This window comes from Lactuca sativa, chromosome 8, assembly GCF_002870075.4.
Source record: "Lactuca sativa cultivar Salinas chromosome 8, Lsat_Salinas_v11, whole genome shotgun sequence".
NCBI classification, from domain to species: domain Eukaryota; kingdom Viridiplantae; phylum Streptophyta; class Magnoliopsida; order Asterales; family Asteraceae; genus Lactuca; species Lactuca sativa.
Window position 1 is genome coordinate 3,194,433 of NC_056630.2, and position 19,943 is coordinate 3,214,375.

General features: G+C 41.6%; 1 protein-coding gene across 1 annotated transcript; it reads left to right on the plus strand.

Moving 5' to 3' along the window:
- Positions 1–15,109: 15,109 nt before the first annotated feature.
- On the plus strand, positions 15,110–19,013 carry LOC111920957 (phospholipase A(1) LCAT3). The gene is made up of 10 exons (XM_052766970.1): positions 15,110–15,525; positions 15,879–15,970; positions 16,112–16,239; positions 16,339–16,474; positions 16,609–16,761; positions 16,878–17,057; positions 17,277–17,434; positions 18,216–18,270; positions 18,460–18,513; positions 18,642–19,013. Exons 1-10 carry the CDS (start codon positions 15,309–15,311, stop codon positions 18,804–18,806), a joined length of 1,338 nt encoding a protein of 445 aa, XP_052622930.1. The 5' UTR covers positions 15,110–15,308; the 3' UTR covers positions 18,807–19,013.
- Positions 19,014–19,943: the final 930 nt, after the last annotated feature.

Here is a 19,943-nt window from a genome sequence, read left to right on the forward strand (position 1 = left end):
ACACATCGGTGTGTATGAGATCCAATAAACCCTCACCCCTCTCACAAGTGCCAGTGAAGGGTGACTTGGTTATCTTTCCAAGTAAACAAGACTCGCACACGTCATCGTCCCTAAGGTCGAATGACTCAAACACTCCATCCTTTTGGAGTTGGGCTATGCGTTTCTTGTTGACATGTGCAAGACGACAATGCCACAAGCATGCTTTATCCATACTATTGGAAGAATCGATACACAACACATCATTTCCTAGGTTATCTACAACCATCACAGTTTCATAAATTCCATTACAAGGCAATGCTTCAAAATATAAAACACCATTTAGATAAGCATAAATAGAACCTTTCTCATTGTCAAATGAATATCTAAATCCATATCTAAACAAACCATGAAATGAAATGATGTTTCTTGCCATATCTGGCGAATAGCAACAATTATTTAAATCTAATCCTAATCCATTACTAAGCGCTAGAGAATACACTCCAATCTTGATGACAGGCGACGATCTTCTGTTCCCCATGATTAGATTTATCCTTCCACGCTCCACATCCCTATCTCTTCTTAGTCCCTGCAAATCAGAACATATGTGAAAACCACATCCTGTATCAAGAACCCAAGAAATAGCATGTGATGAATCATTAGATTTAATCGTATAAATACCTGCAAAAGATGTCTTGATCTTCCCATCCTTGATGGCTTGTAGATATTCCAGGCAGCTTCTCTTCCAATGCCCTATCTTGTGGCAGTGGTGGCACTCTACCTCCTTCGGGTTAGAGTTGGGCTTAGCAGAACCAACTTTGGTTCCACTAGAAGAGGTACCACCTTGGGTTTTTCCCTTGTGGTAGCTCTTTGAAGGAGCCTTCCTCTTTTTGCCCCTCCCTTGACCCATTGCCAAGATAGGCGCAACAGTGGGAGTGGAAGTCGATGCAACAGACTTGTCCTTGAGATTTCTCTCAGCAATCCTCAACAAGCCTTGGAGCTTGCTCAAGGTGACCTCTTCCGTATTCATGTGGTAAGTCATGCGGAACTGGTTGTAGCAGGGAGGCAAGGAGTGAAGGATAATGTCAATTGCCAGCTCTTCATCGAAGTTAACATTCAACTTCAGCAGGCGATCAACATATCTCTGCATCTTTTGCAGATAAGCGGTAAAGGACTCTCTACTGCCCATTTTGGCAGTGATCATCGAAGTGATGATCTCATACCTTTCTTGCCTCTCACTTTGGTGGTACCGGTCCACCAAGTCTTGATGCATCTCGTAGGGATAGTAGTCTTCGTAGGAATTTTGAAGTTCAGCAGTCATAGTCGCTAGCATGATGCAATGGACTTTCGTGGCATCATGCTCATGGGCCTCAAAGGCAGCAATTGTTTCGGGAGTAGCAGTGTTGATGTTCACCTCCTTCAGCTCCTTATCGAGGACATATTCTTTGTCCTCGTAATGAGTGACCATTCAGATGTTACATATCCCATCATTGAAATTGGACCCGTCAAAGATCACTCTCCCACACAAGTTCATGAGTGAGAACGAGCCGGATGAGGTTGAGCCTGAAGCGTTGTTGTTGTTTGAGTTCGACATTTGAAGAAAAGAAAAAGGTTTGATTAGAAATGAATCCCTAATTAAACACCCAAAATGATAAATTAGGGCTAGGATCCAACAACATTATTTAGTATTAGAAAAAGGATGTCGTAATCTATCATGCAAATAATTTGAAGGTAAGTGAATGAGGATTCACTAATTCTCCACCATGAAAAGCAAAAGAGATTAAGCTTTAAATGTATTGAAAACTCCTAGATTCCTTTGAGATTCATTGAACTTTTCAATGACATGTTTCAATCTCGATGTGCCCCTCTAGTTTGTGACTGGGATGCCGAGAATCACAAAGCGGGTGTGAATAACCATGCAAATGTACATGGTGCCCTCATTGTTACAGTCACCTATTCGATGTGCCGGTTAGCCACACACGCTCCATCGAACTATGACAAAAAATGAGTCACCCTTTTGTCACCTATGCTTAGAATCCAATTAGTGTGTCGGTTAACCACATGCGCTCCACTAATGTCTTAGCAAGGGTGTAAAGTGTAATTTCATGGAATTGCACCAATTCATTTTTCCTAAAGTAACTAAGATTTGGGAATTGTTGTTTCCCAATTTCTAATTTGTTTGACATAGAACTTAATTGAACACATCATTTCAGTCCTGACCGGGCCCGACACATAAGTCAGCACAAAATCGTCGCGGGGCCCAAGATATCGCTTTTAACCTCTTAGGATAAAAGGAACAGATAAACTTTGACTTATATGTTTGTACTATTTACTCGTCAAATCATACACAACAACACATTTTATAACATCAAGTTATTGATGCGTTTACACATTATCAATGCATAACCAACTTGTAAACAACAACTCACATATCTCGGTTTAAAGGTTATACGATATTATCATCTCACAATTACTCTTGATAAATTCCATGAAGTAATTCAAGTGAGCGTGGGTTTAATCCAATACTCAAATCTTATTTCAGAAGTACTCATGAACGTTGCAGAAAACCTTTACTATATCTAAGCACTTAGACAATCTACAAACCAATTCATGACAGTTTTGCCTCATTACTTACTTCCAAAGTATGATTGACCGTGGATAATTTGAACAATCTAATTATTCTAGAAGTAAAACATGCAAAAGTGAAACAATAGTAAACAATCGACACAAGATAGTAAAATTTACTCATAAATAAATCTCCATTACTTAATCATCAAATGTCAATTACATTTATCTATTACAAGTTTCTAAACATCTATCTAATCACTAAAACTAATATCGTCCTTCGGACCAATGCTCCTCACATACTGAACGTGCTTGATCCTACTCGGACCCTTTGTGAGGGGATCCGCAGGATTCTCTTCTGACGATACCCTATTTACCACGAGGAGTCCTTCTACCCGATGTCTGATGAAGTGGTATTTTCTGTCGATATGTTTGAATCTACCATGATCCCTTGGTTCCTTCATTAAGGCATCCGCTCCTTCTTTATCATAGAAAATCTCCATGGGCTCCTTTATGGATGGTACAACTCCAAGGTCTCCAATGAAGTTCTTCAACCATATTGCCTCCTTCGACGCTTCGCTCGATGCTATGTACTCTGATTCGTACGTTGAATCAGCCACAGTCTCCTGCTTGGAACTTTTCCAAGTAATTGCTCCTCCATTTAGGGTAAACACCTAGCCCGACTGAGAGCGTAAGTTATCTCTGTCGGTCTGAAAATTGACGTCGCTATACCCTATCACTCTCAAGTCATCAGTCCCACCAAGTGTAAGGACGCAGTCCTTAGTCCTTCGTAGGTACTTAAGAATGTTCTTAACTGCTATCTAGTGAGCTCTACTAGGGTTCCCTTGATATCGGCTTACCATGCTCAAAGCAAAAGCCACATCAGGGCGAGTACATGTCATAGCGTACATGGTCGAGCCAATGGCGGAAGCATATGGTACTCGACTCATTTCCACTATCTTGGCATTGGTACTCGGACTCTGAGTCTTACTCAGCTTGGTATTGCTTTGGATTGGCAGTTCCCCTTTCTTGGAATTCTCCATGTTGAAATGTTTCAACACCTTATCCAAGTAAGTACTTTGATTAAGTCCTATTAGTCTTTTACCACTATTTCTCAAAATCATTTTCCCCAGAATATAAGCAGCTTCCCCTAGATCCTTCATAGCGAAACACTTCCCAAGCCAGGACTTAACCTCCTGCAAGGTCGGGATGTTGTTTCCTATGAGCAGTATGTCATCCACATACAATACTAGAAAGCTAACTATACTCCCACTAGCCTTGACATACACACAGGACTCATCCTCACTTCTAGAGAAACCAAACTCTTTGACTTTCTCGTCGAAGCAAAGATTCCATATGCGAGACACTTTCTTTAATCCATAAATGGGTTTCTCAAGCTTGCACACTCTATTAGGATATTTAGCATATACAAAACCCTCTGGCTGACACATGTAAACATCTTCAGCTAGCTTCCCATTAAGGAAAACGGTTTTGACATCTATCTGCCAAATTTCATAATCATGAAATGCAGCGACAACTAACATAACCCTAATAGACTTGATCTTGGCCACTTGTGAAAAGGTCTCATATAGTCAACCCCTGGGGTTTGAGTAAATTCATTCGCAACCAGTCGTGCCTTGAACGTATGCACCTTACCATCCATGTCAATCTTTTTCTTGAAGATCCATTTGCACCCGACTGTCTTTCGACCTGGTACATTGTCAACCAAGTTCCAAACTTGATTGTCATACATGGATTGGATCTCACTGTCCATTTCCTCTTTCCATTTTGCAGACTCGGGGCCCGCCATGGCTTCCTTGTAGTTAGTAGGCTCATCCAAATTCACCATTGTACTATCATTGATAAACGTATCACCTTCCGTAGTAATATGAAAACCATAAAATTAAACTTCGGTGTCATCCTAACTCGAGGATTACACCATGTTGTGTCACCATGATGGATATTGGACCATTAGTGTTCATGATACGCCACTTATGCATCATGATGCTCCACTATTGTAACATCCGAAAAACACAACAAATTTAAAATTTTCAAAGCAACCCGATTTTCATTAAAATGTTCCCAAAAGGTTTTCAACATAATTCATTTAAGTATTCCCAGAATCACGTTGTTACAAAATCATGAGGAACGGTACGATCGCGCCTTCGCCTTGCCACAGTCTCCTGAAGAACCTGAAAAACATTAAACCACAATTGTAAGCCCGAAAGCTTAGTGAGATACCCCCAAAATACCAACCACGCATACGCCTTTCCAGGCCGTGACCTTCCGGTCCAAAACATATAAATCATACATAACAAAACGGATCATAGAACAATCATGCATATCGGGTCTATCGTGACTGGTCCGCCTTATCAGGCCTTCAGTCCGTCGGATCCATCCTCCGGGTCTAGTCATGTCCTCCGAGTCTACAGTGGGATTGGTCCGCCCGCATTGGGCCTTCAACCCACCTGGTCCACTCTCCGAGTCTACAGTGTGACTGGTCCGCCCGCATCGGGCCTTCAGTCATCCTGGTCCACTCTCCGAGCCTCGGCACGTCTGGTCCGCCCTCGTGGGGCCTACAGCTTATCCGGACCGCTCGCTGGGCCTTCGGAACAACCGGTCCGCCCTGGGTATCTTGGCCTACAGCACGAAGCAGGACCCGCCTCAACCCATCTCTAGTCCAAACAACCATGTGCACAAAACATACAGTCATATAACAGTCATATTCAACAAACCGAGTAAACAGATCACATAGCATATCATTACCATAACCGGCTACCGCCCTATTCGATCACTAGCATAGCATTACTCAGCATATCGAGAACTGACCTTTACAAGGTCACCTAGCATGTACCATCCTAACTACCAGGATGCAGACACAACCAGCACTAACATGATAAACGTAACTAACTCTCAATACAATAAAGGGCCGGCCTTGGTGCCTTAGACCCTGATGATATAGTGGGGATAACTCACCTCGAACTGACGGCTGAAAAGATAAGATCCTGCTGCTCCGAACTCTGACACAACTCCTCCACTGAAAATCAACAATAACCCAATAAACTCCCATGATTACCAAAATACCCCTGGAAGACAACTGGTCAAATCCTTGGTCAAGGACATGGTCAAAGTCAACCCCTGACTGACCCTACTCGCCGAGTCAACCCTATGACTCGCCGAGTCCCCATACTCAGAACTTCGCTTAACCCGCGACCTAACTCGCCGAGTCACCCCAAGACTCGCCGAGTTCAACGACTCTGAGTCCACTCGCCCTTGACTCACCGATTCCTTAAGATTCCCTTTCTACACGTCGAGTATCCCCTTCTTACTCGACGAGTTCCTCCTGGAAGAATCGTGGGGCCACCCCGACTCAACTCGCCGAGTCTGAAGAACGACTCGACGAGTCCCAGTTAATCTTCAAGCTACTCGCCGAGTCTGAAGAACAACTCGGCGAGTCCATGCCATGCAGACGAGCAACTGCTTCCTGAATTACGAATGGTCCCGAGATATACAATAATGGGACTTTCTGGACTTCTAAACATCTTATTACTGGGGTATAAACGTCTGGGTAATAACATAATAACCCGTCTAATCACTAAGTGGGTTTCATAAACCCTAGATTCGTATACACATCAAAATAACAGAAATGGTCCGAGTGTTACCTGAAAACGCACTCTCTGTGTCCCCCAAACCTCAGGACTCGATCCTCCTTGATATTCCTTTGGCCAAATTCTTCTTCTTCTTGCCTAACAAGTTCTTCCAAGTTCCAATAGCTTTCTCCCTTGCTCTAGACGTCCACAACGATTAGGGTTCTTCTCAATCGACCAAAAGACGGACAATGACGGCCTAAGGGGCGTTATATACGATCCAAAACCGAACGGTTAGGGTTTCTGCTGAACAGCGTCGACTCGCCGAGTCCATATCTGGACTCGTCGAGTCCAGTCGCGAACCCGCGACCAAGTCTGCGATCCTACTCGGCAAGTCTAGGCTCCAACTCGCCGAGTCCCCTCTTAACTCACCCCCAAAACATAATTATATCAATATCTGAAATTCCGGGCTGTTACAACTCTCCCCCACTTAAATTAGTCTTCGCCCTCGAAGCCTTCGGCATCTCATCTTCAATCTACTTCCCACTCTGCGCCACTTGACTTTGACCGAACCAAGCCCCTCAAAGTACAACCATAGAACCAGAAGCTCACTTTCTCATCCCATACGGTGTTCCCACCACCTACTCAAACCGGCACCCACTGTACCCTCCGATAACCACACTCAACAACCGAGAATTACCCATGATGCCTTACTGCTCCTATTCTCATCTTCCATTTGACTCACATGGCTATAAAGCCACGCACCCTCGGATTCCTGATCCAAATTTCACCCTACCCTTACCATAACGACCGAAGGACGCATTCTTCCATTTCGGAGCAACTCCCCCGAGTTCTCCCATCGCAATCACACCTACATGCCGATCCAGCTCTAGCACCCTCAGGTGCGGATAACCTGATATATAGACGATATCCTCAACATCCTTCCAGGATAAACCACTGATACATACCCAGAACCCTGATCATGATCTCACTGAGAGTCCAAAACTCTTGCTCTGCATCCCTTCCTAACTCCTCTCCCTGACTCCACGTCGCGATATTCCCTCTGCGCCCAAAGCAACATATCGAGTCGAATAAACTCATATTCCGCCGCTGCAACACACTACTCGAAGATCATCGACGGACCACTGCGATCGCAACTCTGCACTGCCGCTTTCACCTCCGTGAAACCCCACTTGTCTGCCCAGCCACCATGACAGGCACCATGGTGCTCATCCTACGCCACATTACCACTTTAGGGCGTACCCAATACCCATGCATTACCGCTACTCTGGCTCTTAGCACAAGGACTCTCAAGCCCATGCACTACCTTCACTGCTCAAGATCGCTAGCCGGGGCCAGACCTCCCAATGTAATCCCATCGCGACATACGCAACCCATAGCCTCTAACCGATTCGATATTACCCGCAGAGTCTTCAGCATGACTGGACCGCCTCCCCGGGCCTTCAGCCAATCTGGACCACTCTCAGAACCTTCAGCCAATCTGACTGGACCGTCCTCCGAGCCTTCGGCCTGACTGGTACGCCTACCGGCCTCCAGTCTATCCGGACCGCCCCACAATCACTCATCATTCCAACTATCTCTTCGGGAAATCCTCCCGTGCATACCGTTCTAGCTCTCTAGGGGTTCCGAACTCTACCTCCATCATACATACTCGATCCCGGCCTGCTCCCATGCCTTCCTCAATCAACTGCTCTAGGTCTGTATTTCGCCCCGCACGCCTACTGCTCACCCATCCGAGCCTGCTCTCATCTGATAGAAATACCGCTGAATTCCCAAGCGGCTAAACAACCTTCCAAGCCCAACGACCATCCAGAGGATTTTCAATTCTCCCCCACTTAAGACGCTGACAGAAAATCACCGGTCGCCATCACCGATCTCCCAAAGCACCTCGTAGGAATCAGCACATGCACTCCAAGTGCGTTTCACCAGTACCGACAACTTTCATACAAATCATGCTCCTACGCCGTACAACCCGCTCGAAAGCGACTCAATCTTCATCTTTCCCTTCCTCAGATTGCAGAATCCAACTAGCCTCCAAACTAACACCGCATCCGCCACCAATCTTCTCAAAGATCATCAATGATGGCTCGAAGTACAATCCCAAAACCATAACGATCCCTCAAGGGACACAAGATACTAACACCAAAATTCCGATCACAACTCGCCAATCCCTCAAGGAACAACGAATACCACAAGAAACCCGAAACGCAATTTCCATAGCCAACCAACGAAACTAGCAGATAACAATACTCCACAACAAGCATAAATAATTAAAACATCAGAAAGAAACATACCCGCAACAGCAAGCTGAAAAACACGACCCTAAGCCCTTGGGGGCTCCGCTCCACCCTGACCTCCACCTGTGATCCTCAGCGTAGCCGGTGCTGGAGCCTGCACCGATCCTGCAGCAATCTGTGGACAGTTGACCTTCAAATGTCCAACCTGATGACAATGATAGCATATCCTCAACTCCCGAACCGGCACCGACTGCCGACAATCCCTCGCATAGTGTCCCTCCTTCCCGCACTTGCGGCATGCTCCACCGGACCGACAAACCCCGGCATGACCCCTTCCACACTTACCACAGACGTGGCCACCCTGATCTCCCATCCTGAAATCAACGGTCTTAGACCGTTTCGTCGCCGGCTGCGACTGAACTGGAGCTTGCCTCAGCTCACGCATCTGTAACTCAATCTCTAACTCACGCCGCCTGGCGGCCTCCTGCAACTCCAGCAAAGTCTCGCACCTCTGCGCAGACACAAACTGTCTGATATCCCTCTTTAGCATACTCAGATATCGGGACATCTGAGCCTGCTCCGAAGCGAACTCAGGACAAAACATCGCCCTCTCAGTAAACATCCTGGTGATTTCTGTTACCGATTCCGAATCCTGCTTTAGCTCCAAGAACTCCTGAGCCAACCTCTCCCTCTCGACCTGTGGAACATAGCGAGTACTGAACATCTCCCTGAACCGATCCCATGAAATCGCAGCCCTCTGCGCATCCGAATACGATCCCGTGGTCAATCTCCACCAATCCTTTGCTCCGAGCCTCAACAGGTTCAAAGCACACCTCACCCTCTGATCAGCAGGGCATGAACAAGTGAAGAAACATCCTTCCACATCTGATAACCACCTCATAGCAACGATCGGATCCTGAACTCCATCAAAAGTGGGAGGCTTCGTATTATCGAAGTCCCGATACTGAAAACCTCTACTGGCTCCTCCTCCTGCCGCCGCTACTGCTGCGGTAGCCGCCGCGGCAGCCGTCTCCGTGAGAGCCGCATAACGCTCATCAAAATACTCCACCATGGCGGTCTTGATCGACCCAAACAACTCTGGCAGCTCAGCCCGAATCAATGCGGCAACCTCATCATGCAGAATCTCGCGAATCCTCGCATCCAACTCGTGCGTACTCATCTGACTGACAACCTCTGGCTGTGCAGACCCACTTGGAGCTCCCTCTCCTGCTCCTGTTCCTGGCCCGGATCCACCCCCAGCGTGCCCTGGAATCTCCATACTGAAAATAAAACACCAATCTCAGACATATTCCACTAATCGGGAACCAGCTCTCATCCCAACCCTAGAGGTCATGATTTCCCTGATACGCGTATGAGTCCGTGCTTACAGTAGTACGGGCCCATACTACCTTCCGCACCAACCCATATTTGTATGAAGTACTCCCACAACACCCTAGCGACACATATAACAACGCTCTATCCTCACCACTAGAGGAACACTAGAAATCTCTCGCAAGGAACCCTAGGCTAGCAGGCATCATAAATCAGGCAACTCATCAATAAATCCTGAAGATCCCTAGCCTAACTCTAGCATGCTGTTCTATCAAAGCTCAATAAGACAATTGCCATGTATGATATTTTGGGGTTACTTACTGGCTCCGGCTGATCGTACCTCCGCGTCCTCCTTTACTTGTTTTGAAAACCATTTTAAATTTCTCTTTTTGAAAAACTCTCCTCGATTTGAGACTGGAGTCACACAAGTGTTCCTCCAATTCACTCAAACCAAGGCTCTGATACCAACTTGTAACATCCGAAAAACACAACAAATTTAAAATTTTCAAAGCAACCCGATTTTCATTAAAATGTTCCCAAAAGGTTTTCAACATAATTCATTTAAGTATTCCCAGAATCACGTTGTTACAAAATCATGAGGAACGGTACGATCGCGCCTTCGCCTTGCCACAGTCTCCTGAAGAACCTGAAAAACATTAAACCACAATTGTAAGCCCGAAAGCTTAGTGAGATACCCCCAAAATACCAACCACGCATACGCCTTTCCAGGCCGTGACCTTCCGGTCCAAAACATATAAATCATACATAACAAAACGGATCATAGAACAATCATGCATATCGGGTCTATCGTGACTGGTCCGCCTTATCAGGCCTTCAGTCCGTCGGATCCATCCTCCGGGTCTAGTCATGTCCTCCGAGTCTACAGTGGGATTGGTCCGCCCGCATTGGGCCTTCAACCCACCTGGTCCACTCTCCGAGTCTACAGTGTGACTGGTCCGCCCGCATCGGGCCTTCAGTCATCCTGGTCCACTCTCCGAGCCTCGGCACGTCTGGTCCGCCCTCGTGGGGCCTACAGCCTATCCGGACCGCTCGCTGGGCCTTCGGAACAACCGGTCCGCCCTGGGTATCTTGGCCTACAGCACGAAGCAGGACCCGCCTCAACCCATCTCTAGTCCAAACAACCATGTGCACAAAACATACAGTCATATAACAGTCATATTCAACAAACCGAGTAAACAGATCACATAGCATATCATTACCATAACCGGCTACCGCCCTATTCGATCACTAGCATAGCATTACTCAGCATATCGAGAACTGACCTTTACAAGGTCACCTAGCATGTACCATCCTAACTACCAGGATGCAGACACAACCAGCACTAACATGATAAACGTAACTAACTCTCAATACAATAAAGGGCCGGCCTTGGTGCCTTAGACCCTGATGATATAGTGGGGATAACTCACCTCGAACTGACGGCTGAAAAGATAAGATCCTGCTGCTCCGAACTCTGACACAACTCCTCCACTGAAAATCAACAATAACCCAATAAACTCCCATGATTACCAAAATACCCCTGGAAGACAACTGGTCAAATCCTTGGTCAAGGACATGGTCAAAGTCAACCCCTGACTGACCCTACTCGCCGAGTCAACCCTATGACTCGCCGAGTCCCCATACTCAGAACTTCGCTTAACCCGCGACCTAACTCGCCGAGTCACCCCAAGACTCGCCGAGTTCAACGACTCTGAGTCCACTCGCCCTTGACTCACCGATTCCTTAAGATTCCCTTTCTACACGTCGAGTATCCCCTTCTTACTCGACGAGTTCCTCCTGGAAGAATCGTGGGGCCACCCCGACTCAACTCGCCGAGTCTGAAGAACGACTCGACGAGTCCCAGTTAATCTTCAAGCTACTCGCCGAGTCTGAAGAACAACTCGGCGAGTCCATGCCATGCAGACGAGCAACTGCTTCCTGAATTACGAATGGTCCCGAGATATACAATAATGGGACTTTCTGGACTTCTAAACATCTTATTACTGGGGTATAAACGTCTGGGTAATAACATAATAACCCGTCTAATCACTAAGTGGGTTTCATAAACCCTAGATTCGTATACACATCAAAATAACAGAAATGGTCCGAGTGTTACCTGAAAACGCACTCTCTGTGTCCCCCAAACCTCAGGACTCGATCCTCCTTGATATTCCTTTGGCCAAATTCTTCTTCTTCTTGCCTAACAAGTTCTTCCAAGTTCCAATAGCTTTCTCCCTTGCCCTAGACGTCCACAACGATTAGGGTTCTTCTCAATCGACCAAAAGACGGACAATGACGGCCTAAGGGGCGTTATATACGATCCAAAACCGAACGGTTAGGGTTTCTGCTGAACAGCGTCGACTCGCCGAGTCCATATCTGGACTCGTCGAGTCCAGTCGCGAACCCGCGACCAAGTCTGCGATCCTACTCGGCGAGTCTAGGCTCCAACTCGCCGAGTCCCCTCTTAACTCACCCCCAAAACATAATTATATCAATATCTGAAATTCCGGGCTGTTACAACTATGGTCAAGGTGGTCCATCGTGTGTGTTGTTGGTGCTCATGGGTTGTATCACATGGAAGAATGTTCCATAAGATGCTGCATGGCGGGATATGATTGGTTGTCACATTTCATGGGCCAATGGGCTTCGCCCATTAGGGTTTTAGGTATGATCCCTCAAGTATAGATAGACTCATATCTCCATTATTATGGGTGTGTAGAAATTTCAAGAGAGTAATCTATGTAAGGTTGAGAGCACTCCTTTGGAGCAGTTAGTAAGCAAGAGAGATTCTTTCATTTTGAGAGCACAAGTGAGGTTTAACCTTGTGTGTGATTGTAATTGTTATTGGACGTTAATAAAATCCCCTCTTTCTTGTTCGCCCGTGGATGTAGGTCACTTTGACCGAACCACATTAAATATTGTGTTCACTTGATTTACTTTTTTCAGAAGTTTTATTTCCGCAAGGTCACCGAAGTTTGTTTTGTTTTTTGTCTGAATTGCTTAACTTGTTTTGTTGTCACCCAACATAATGAGGGTTGTACAAATGATGGCTGCCATGGGTATAAATAGAGACTTCATCTTTAGTTGTGAATAGGGTTGTAAACGAACTGAACGTTCGACGAACAGTTCGGCAGGAAGTTCGTTTATGTTCGTTTATTTAATAAACGAAAGAACATGAACAAGATATTTGGTTCATTTAGTTAAACGAACGAACATGAACAATGTTCTCATTCATTCATTTACGTTTGTGAACGTTCGTTTACGTTTGTTCATTTACGTTCGTTTGTTTAGGTTCGTTCGTTTATGTTCATTTACATTCATTCATTTATTTTTGTTTACGTTCGTTTGTAAATTGAAGGATTGGCTAGAAGGGAAATGGTTTTTGTCTTTTTGAAGTATTATTTGGTTATTTTTGTATGGAATGACAAACAACGGGAAAATGACTTAGGAGGGTAACTACCTCTTATCCGTGTTCACATATTGGCAACTTCTTCTTTTTTGTACATAATAAAGCAACTAACTTGTTTTAACTGTTTAAATTACACCAATATTACCGGCTAATACATGTTTTAACCAGTAACACAAAGGGAAAATGACTTAGAAGGGTAACTACCTCTTATCCGTGTTCACATATTGGCAACTTCTTATTTTTTGTACATAAGAAAGCAACTAACTTGTTTTAACTGTGTAACATCCTAGAAATCATGACCAAAAATTTCGTTTTTAATTTAATACTAAGCCATAATTGTCAAACCATTAATTTAATACTCCGGCATCGGGCCCCGCCTGGCATCGAGCCCCACTCGGTATACATATTTGTCTCTTTTAGGTCCCGCCTGTCTCCGGGCCCCGCCCGCTAAACACATATAATCATATAACATGCTAACACATAAAGAAACATACTCTAATGTATCCCTGTCCTAAGAAACATACTTTGCTAATAATGAGATACGGAACATCGTCCGTACTCAGCTAGTGATGAGATACAAGACCTCGCCCACACTCACCTCCCTACCAGGCACATACAAGTATCACACAAACAACAAATATAATCTAACATGCAAACATTCCTCGGGCACCCGTCCGACATCAGACCTTGGTCTGGAATAACATATTAGCATACAGTGCCTAGGGCTAACCCCCTGGTCTTCCTACTCATAGACTACATGAACTGGCATTGTGGCCTTAGACCCATTCACACAGTGAGGAGACTCACCTTGCACTGCTGAAGCTCTGGCCGGAACTAGCTGAGTACGGATGAAGTTTTGTATCTTATTATTATCAGAGTATGTTTCTTAGGACAGGGATATAGTAGAGTATGTTTCTTTATGTGTTAGCATGTTATATGATTGTATGTGTTTAGTGGGCGGGGCCCGGAGATAGACGGGGCCTAAGAGAGACAGATATGTATACCGAGTGGGGCTCGATGCCAGGCGGGGCCTGATGTCGGGCGGGGCCCGATGCCGGAGTATTAAATTAATGGTTTGACAATTATGGTCTTAGTATTAAATTAAAAACAAAATTTTTGGTCATGATTTTTGGGATGTTACACAGTTAAAACAAGTTAGTTGCTTTCTTATGTACAAAAAATAAGAAGTTGTCAATATGTGAACACGGATAAGAGGTAGTTACCCTCCTAAGTCATTTTCTCTTTGAGTTACCAGTTAAAACATGTATTAGCTGGTAATATTGGTGTAATTTAAACTGTTAAAACAAGTTAATTGCTTTATTATGTACAAAAAAGAAGAAGTTGTCAATATGTGAACACGGATAAAAGGTAGTTACCCTCCTAAGTCATTTTCCCGACAAACAACTAAGTGCAATTTTAATGAACAACTAAGTAGAACGTTATTATTGTATGGAAATGTTGAACACCTGTTTGTTTTTGTCCTCTTTAGTGTTTTATTACTGTGATTTAGTGGTGTAATTTTATATTAAGTTAACAATTATAGAAATGAAGTTTAATTAACATTTATACATATAAAAAAAATAATGCATTCACACACTGCTTTGAGTATGAATTTTTCATTTGAAAGAAAACCAAATTCTGAGACATTTAAAGTTACCTTTGATTATTAAGAAATATGATTGAAAAGCATAAACGTGTTGAACGATTATAACAATTAAATCGCTATAAAAAATGGATGCGATAGATGAACGATTAAAAAAAAAAAGTTATGTTTTCTTTATTTTGTGAGTGTTTTAAAATTTAAAGAGAGAAACAGAGTATGATAAGGAATTGAATAACGTAAGAGTATACTATTAATTTTACATTTAAACGAAAAAGATGGAGAACAGTAAAAATGTAGCAAATACGTTTAATTTTAAGATATAGTATGAGTTTTCAGTATGGGGGAAGTATAAAAGGTGGGTGGAGAAGACGTATATCGATGAATACAGAAGAATATTAAAACCGAATATTATCTTAGGATTAAATTATCGTAATACTTATCGCAAATCTTCCGGCTACAATTTCCTACTTTCCTTTCTTTTGTTGATCAATATAATCTAAATTACTGCTTCTCTAGAAACTCCAACTACTCACGGAGCGTGGTACACTTCGAGAAGGAGGAGGAAGAAGAATTAAGAAATGGTGGGTGGAAAACGGTGGTGCTTCGGTAATCAGAGCTCCGGTGACGATGTGGCTGATTTTGACCCGATACTTCTGGTGAGTGGCATAGGCGGGACTATTCTTAATTCGAAGCTAAAGAGCTGCTTCGGGCTCACGACCCGTATTTGGGTCCGTATCCTTCTTGCTGATATGGAGTTCCGAAAGAGAGCCTGGTCCCTGTATAATCCCGACACTGGTTCATTCTCTTTCTCGATAAAATCTTTTTTGTTATATACTCTAATTTATAATTTATATATAATGGCCTTAATTTGTCAAACGTTTCATAAGCTATACTATCAAGATGGTATATTTGTCTGTTAATTGCATGGTGGTACATGTACATTTGCGTCTTAATAGATTGTTTATGGGTTCTTTATATGTTATGGGGGATGGATAGATAGCTCGCAGGTGAACTGTTACTTATTTCATAACGACAGATGCATATATGGCTGTATTGGTCAAATAAAATTAGTTATGCTAATCATCAAGAAATAGCGATGAAATTTGTAAATATTAAGTTTGGAAATTCTGTTTGTCTTGCATTTTCAGGCTACACGGAAGCATTGGATGATAGTTCTGATATTGTGGTTCCGCAAGATGATTATGGGCTTTATGCTATCGATATTTTGGATCCCTCATTGGTACTTAAGTCTAGTAGCATGATAAAGAACAGAACTTGTTTTTTTAATCATATTCATTCTTTCTTTGATCAAATGCATACAATTAAGAATAAGTAATGTCTTGTATATTAATATAAATTCTCATATATTTTGGCTTTTCAGTTGATAAAATGTTTACAAGTGACGGACGTATACTACTTTCATGACATGATCGATATGCTTATTAAGTATGGATACAAGAAAGGAACCACATTGTTCGGATATGGATATGACTTCCGCCAAAGTAATAGGTACATATATAATTTTACCTTTTAGTAATTGAGCGTTTCAAAAAATTCAAAATAAAACAAGTAGTATGGCAGTGACCGAGTGTCATGTATTGTTGGCAGAACTGACCAGGCAATGGATGGTCTTAAGGAAAAGCTAGAGACTGCATATAAAGCTTCAGGGGGTAGAAAAGTCAACCTTATATCACACTCCATGGGTGGGTTGCTAGTATCATGTTTCATATCACTCCATTCTGATGTATGAAAATAAACCCAATTAATGACATGTTTATTAATTAATTACTTGTTCATTAGACATATATGATATGTGATGAATTAATTGATATAAACTTTATGGTCCCATGACATGTGATCCACTTGCTATATATATAGGTATTTTCCAAGTATGTGAATAAGTGGATAAGTATTGCAACCCCTTTCCAAGGTGCACCCGGATACATCAATGATTCTCTCTTAACCGGGTTACAGTTTGTTGAGGGACTTGAAAGCTACTTCTTTGTGTCTAGGTGGTCAATGCATCAACTAGTAATATTTCATGACATTCATCTGTTTTTAAAGTATCATTAGAATTGAAACAAACAAAAAAATAGCTATATATATAAAAATGAAGGCGATTCAGTTCTCTCCTTTTGTGTTTTCAGTTGGTGGAATGCCCATCAATATATGAAATGCTTCCTAATCCTGAGTTTCAATGGAAAAAACAACCTGAAATTGTGGTTTGGAGAAACCGTTCAGAAAATGGACAAGATTCAGCCACACAGGAAACTTATGACCCATTTGGCTGTGTGGGGCTGTTTGAAGAAGCATTGAAGGACAATGAGGTAATATATATATATATATATATATATATATATATATATATATATATATATATATATATATATATATATATATATATATATATATATATATATATATATATATATATATATATATATATATATATATATATATATGTCCCAAAAACGAGTCAAAATATGACTTTTGCATGCATGCCATGTGAGTGATTTATCTAAACTTCTGTTATTCAACTATGGCAGATAGAGTACAACAAGAAGACGATACCTCTGCCATTCAATTTGTCAATCTATAAATGGGCAGCTAATACACGCAAGATGCTAAATAGTGTGCAGCTTCCCGAAGGGATTGATTTTTATAACATTTATGGAACATCATTGGATACCCCTTTCGATGTTTGGTAGGTTATGAAGTCGTTAAACGTTTACCTATGCAACAATGTTTTTCCTTTTTTTTTAAAAATAAGAAAAGCACAGCCTATTACAGGCATCTTACTGGGAAAAATTAACCCATATTAAATTCTTGACTATTTAAAACTAAATTCCCATTTTTTTAATCCATACGGAAAAAACGGTATATTAAATGTTTTGGAATGTCAGAAGAGCACAACTTATTATTGACATCGTATTGAAAATTCCCTTAAAATGCAATTAGACGGTTTCAAATAATGGGAGATATAGGGTATGTTTGGGTTAGCTTTTTTATCTCAAAAGTGATTTTTAAGAAAAGTTTTTTAGTAAGAGAATTTAATATAGGGGTATTTCAATAAAATGCCTATAATATACAGGTTAAGTTTTCCTGACATTTGCCCTTTCTTTTAAGAATTTATGTGACAATGTTTCACTTTTGAAAGTTTGGGCAACTGGCACAGGTCATGCAATCACGTTTTAACCGGTTAAAAAGCAGGTTATACTTGAGTTGTTATATATTTTCAACTTATAGAATGAAATGTGCTTGCAGATTTCGTCTAAAAAACACTTTTGTTGTATAAATTGGGAAAAAAGTGAAACGCCACTACATAAACAAGCATTTAAACCCTTTTTTGTATTGGACTTGTAATTTTTTAGCACTACGCTCCATTCCTTTTATCACACTATAAAACTAGTTGATCCATGATTATGATGTATATTGTGCTTTGTGATTGATAACTTTTTTGTGCTCAAATGAATACTATTTTGCAGTTATGGTTCGGAAACTGATCCAATTAATGATCCATCTGAGATATGCCACTCATTGGTAAGTAGTCCGAATCCTTCAATCAACCATCTGACATATGTTGTGTACTTGTCCCTACATGCTTGCACTAGCAGTTAAAAGGTAAGAATTCCATAAGTGAGGTCTCATGTTCAAGTCTGGCCTTCTCCAGGGACATTTTTATGTAAATTTTTTTAACATGAATGCTCATTTTCTTTTTACCTTTTGCAGCCTGAATACTCTTATGTGGATGGAGATGCAACAGTTCCCGCTGAGTCAGCAATGGTACTATTCCTACCTTATGTTATGTCATATGTAATGTGTGTATTAGCCTGACAATAATATTTAACAAATGCAACCAAAAGATTGTGATTTGTGTCATCAACTGAACTATGGTTTATATGCATGAACAGGCAGATGGATTTCCAGCAATAGAAAGGGTGGGAATTCCTTGTGCTCATAGGACACTACTAAGAGATGAAACTGTATTTGAATACATACGGAAATGGTTGGGAATCCAAGAACAGAGCACTACACGTGTTAAGACCTCCAAAGTTGTTGATGTTGATTTGGCTTGAGGCTTGTGTAGTGGCTTTTGGTTGATCATGATAGTTGTTATGTTATATCTTAGCAATTCATGATGCCAAGTTATTGCCATTGTTGATGAATAAGAGGTCACTTCATTGTGGTCATAACATTGTACTTTGGTGGACTTATTTCTCCACTTCATATTAATACAATCTATATTCTATAATAAAGTACAAAAAAGATTGGTAATTGGTAAACGGCATTCATGGGTGTTTCACCACTATGCTTCAACTCGATAACTCACTTATAAATTTTTCACATACTTAATTATTGCCGACACAAACATACATGTATGAAAACAAAGTAGCAATTTGCACTGGTTGAAAATCTAATTTGCTTCTTTTGTGTAATGGCTAAGAGCAGAATTCTGCTAGGCGGTGAAGATGAAATGAGTTTGGTAAAGATAAATCACGAGACATAATAGGTCGACCATGTTATAAAATATTTGACATATTTTTTTGTTAAATTCTTAATGACTAATGTATTATATATGTTAACAAAAGTATGTGTACGTATTAAAGCTATAATTTAACTTTTTTTGAATAAAGTGATTTGAACATATGGTCTTCAATCTATTTAACTTGTTTACTAATTAGTGACAATCTGCAATAAACATAACTAAACTAATCGATAATGCACTTACCAAAATATAAAACTACTTGGCATGAGCATAATCATAGTGTTATAGTGAAAGAGCTACTCTAAACATTCCAATGAAGAGTTCATTAGGAAAGTGTTATATAAGTTCAGTGTGATGGATGTAAAGGCCAAAAATACACCTTTTGTCAACTCATATGGTTAAAGAAGCTCCTATAAAATTTATGCATGAAACAAGAAAAATGTGCTCTTCATTATGACAACTAGACTGCAAACCATCTAACGAAGAAACCGATGTTTCACAATAGGAAAAAACTCATTTAGATGAAACGTTACTTTATTATAGAATTGATAAATGATTGTACGTTATCTTTGAAAAATCCAGTAAAAATAGGGACAATAGATAATAATAGAAGATTTACATAGCTTCAATTTTATTTAAATTTTCAATTTTGACACCTATAACATGATGTCATCAAAAAAATATCATTTCATCATCACATGTCACCACCACGCCATTAAAGTCGTAC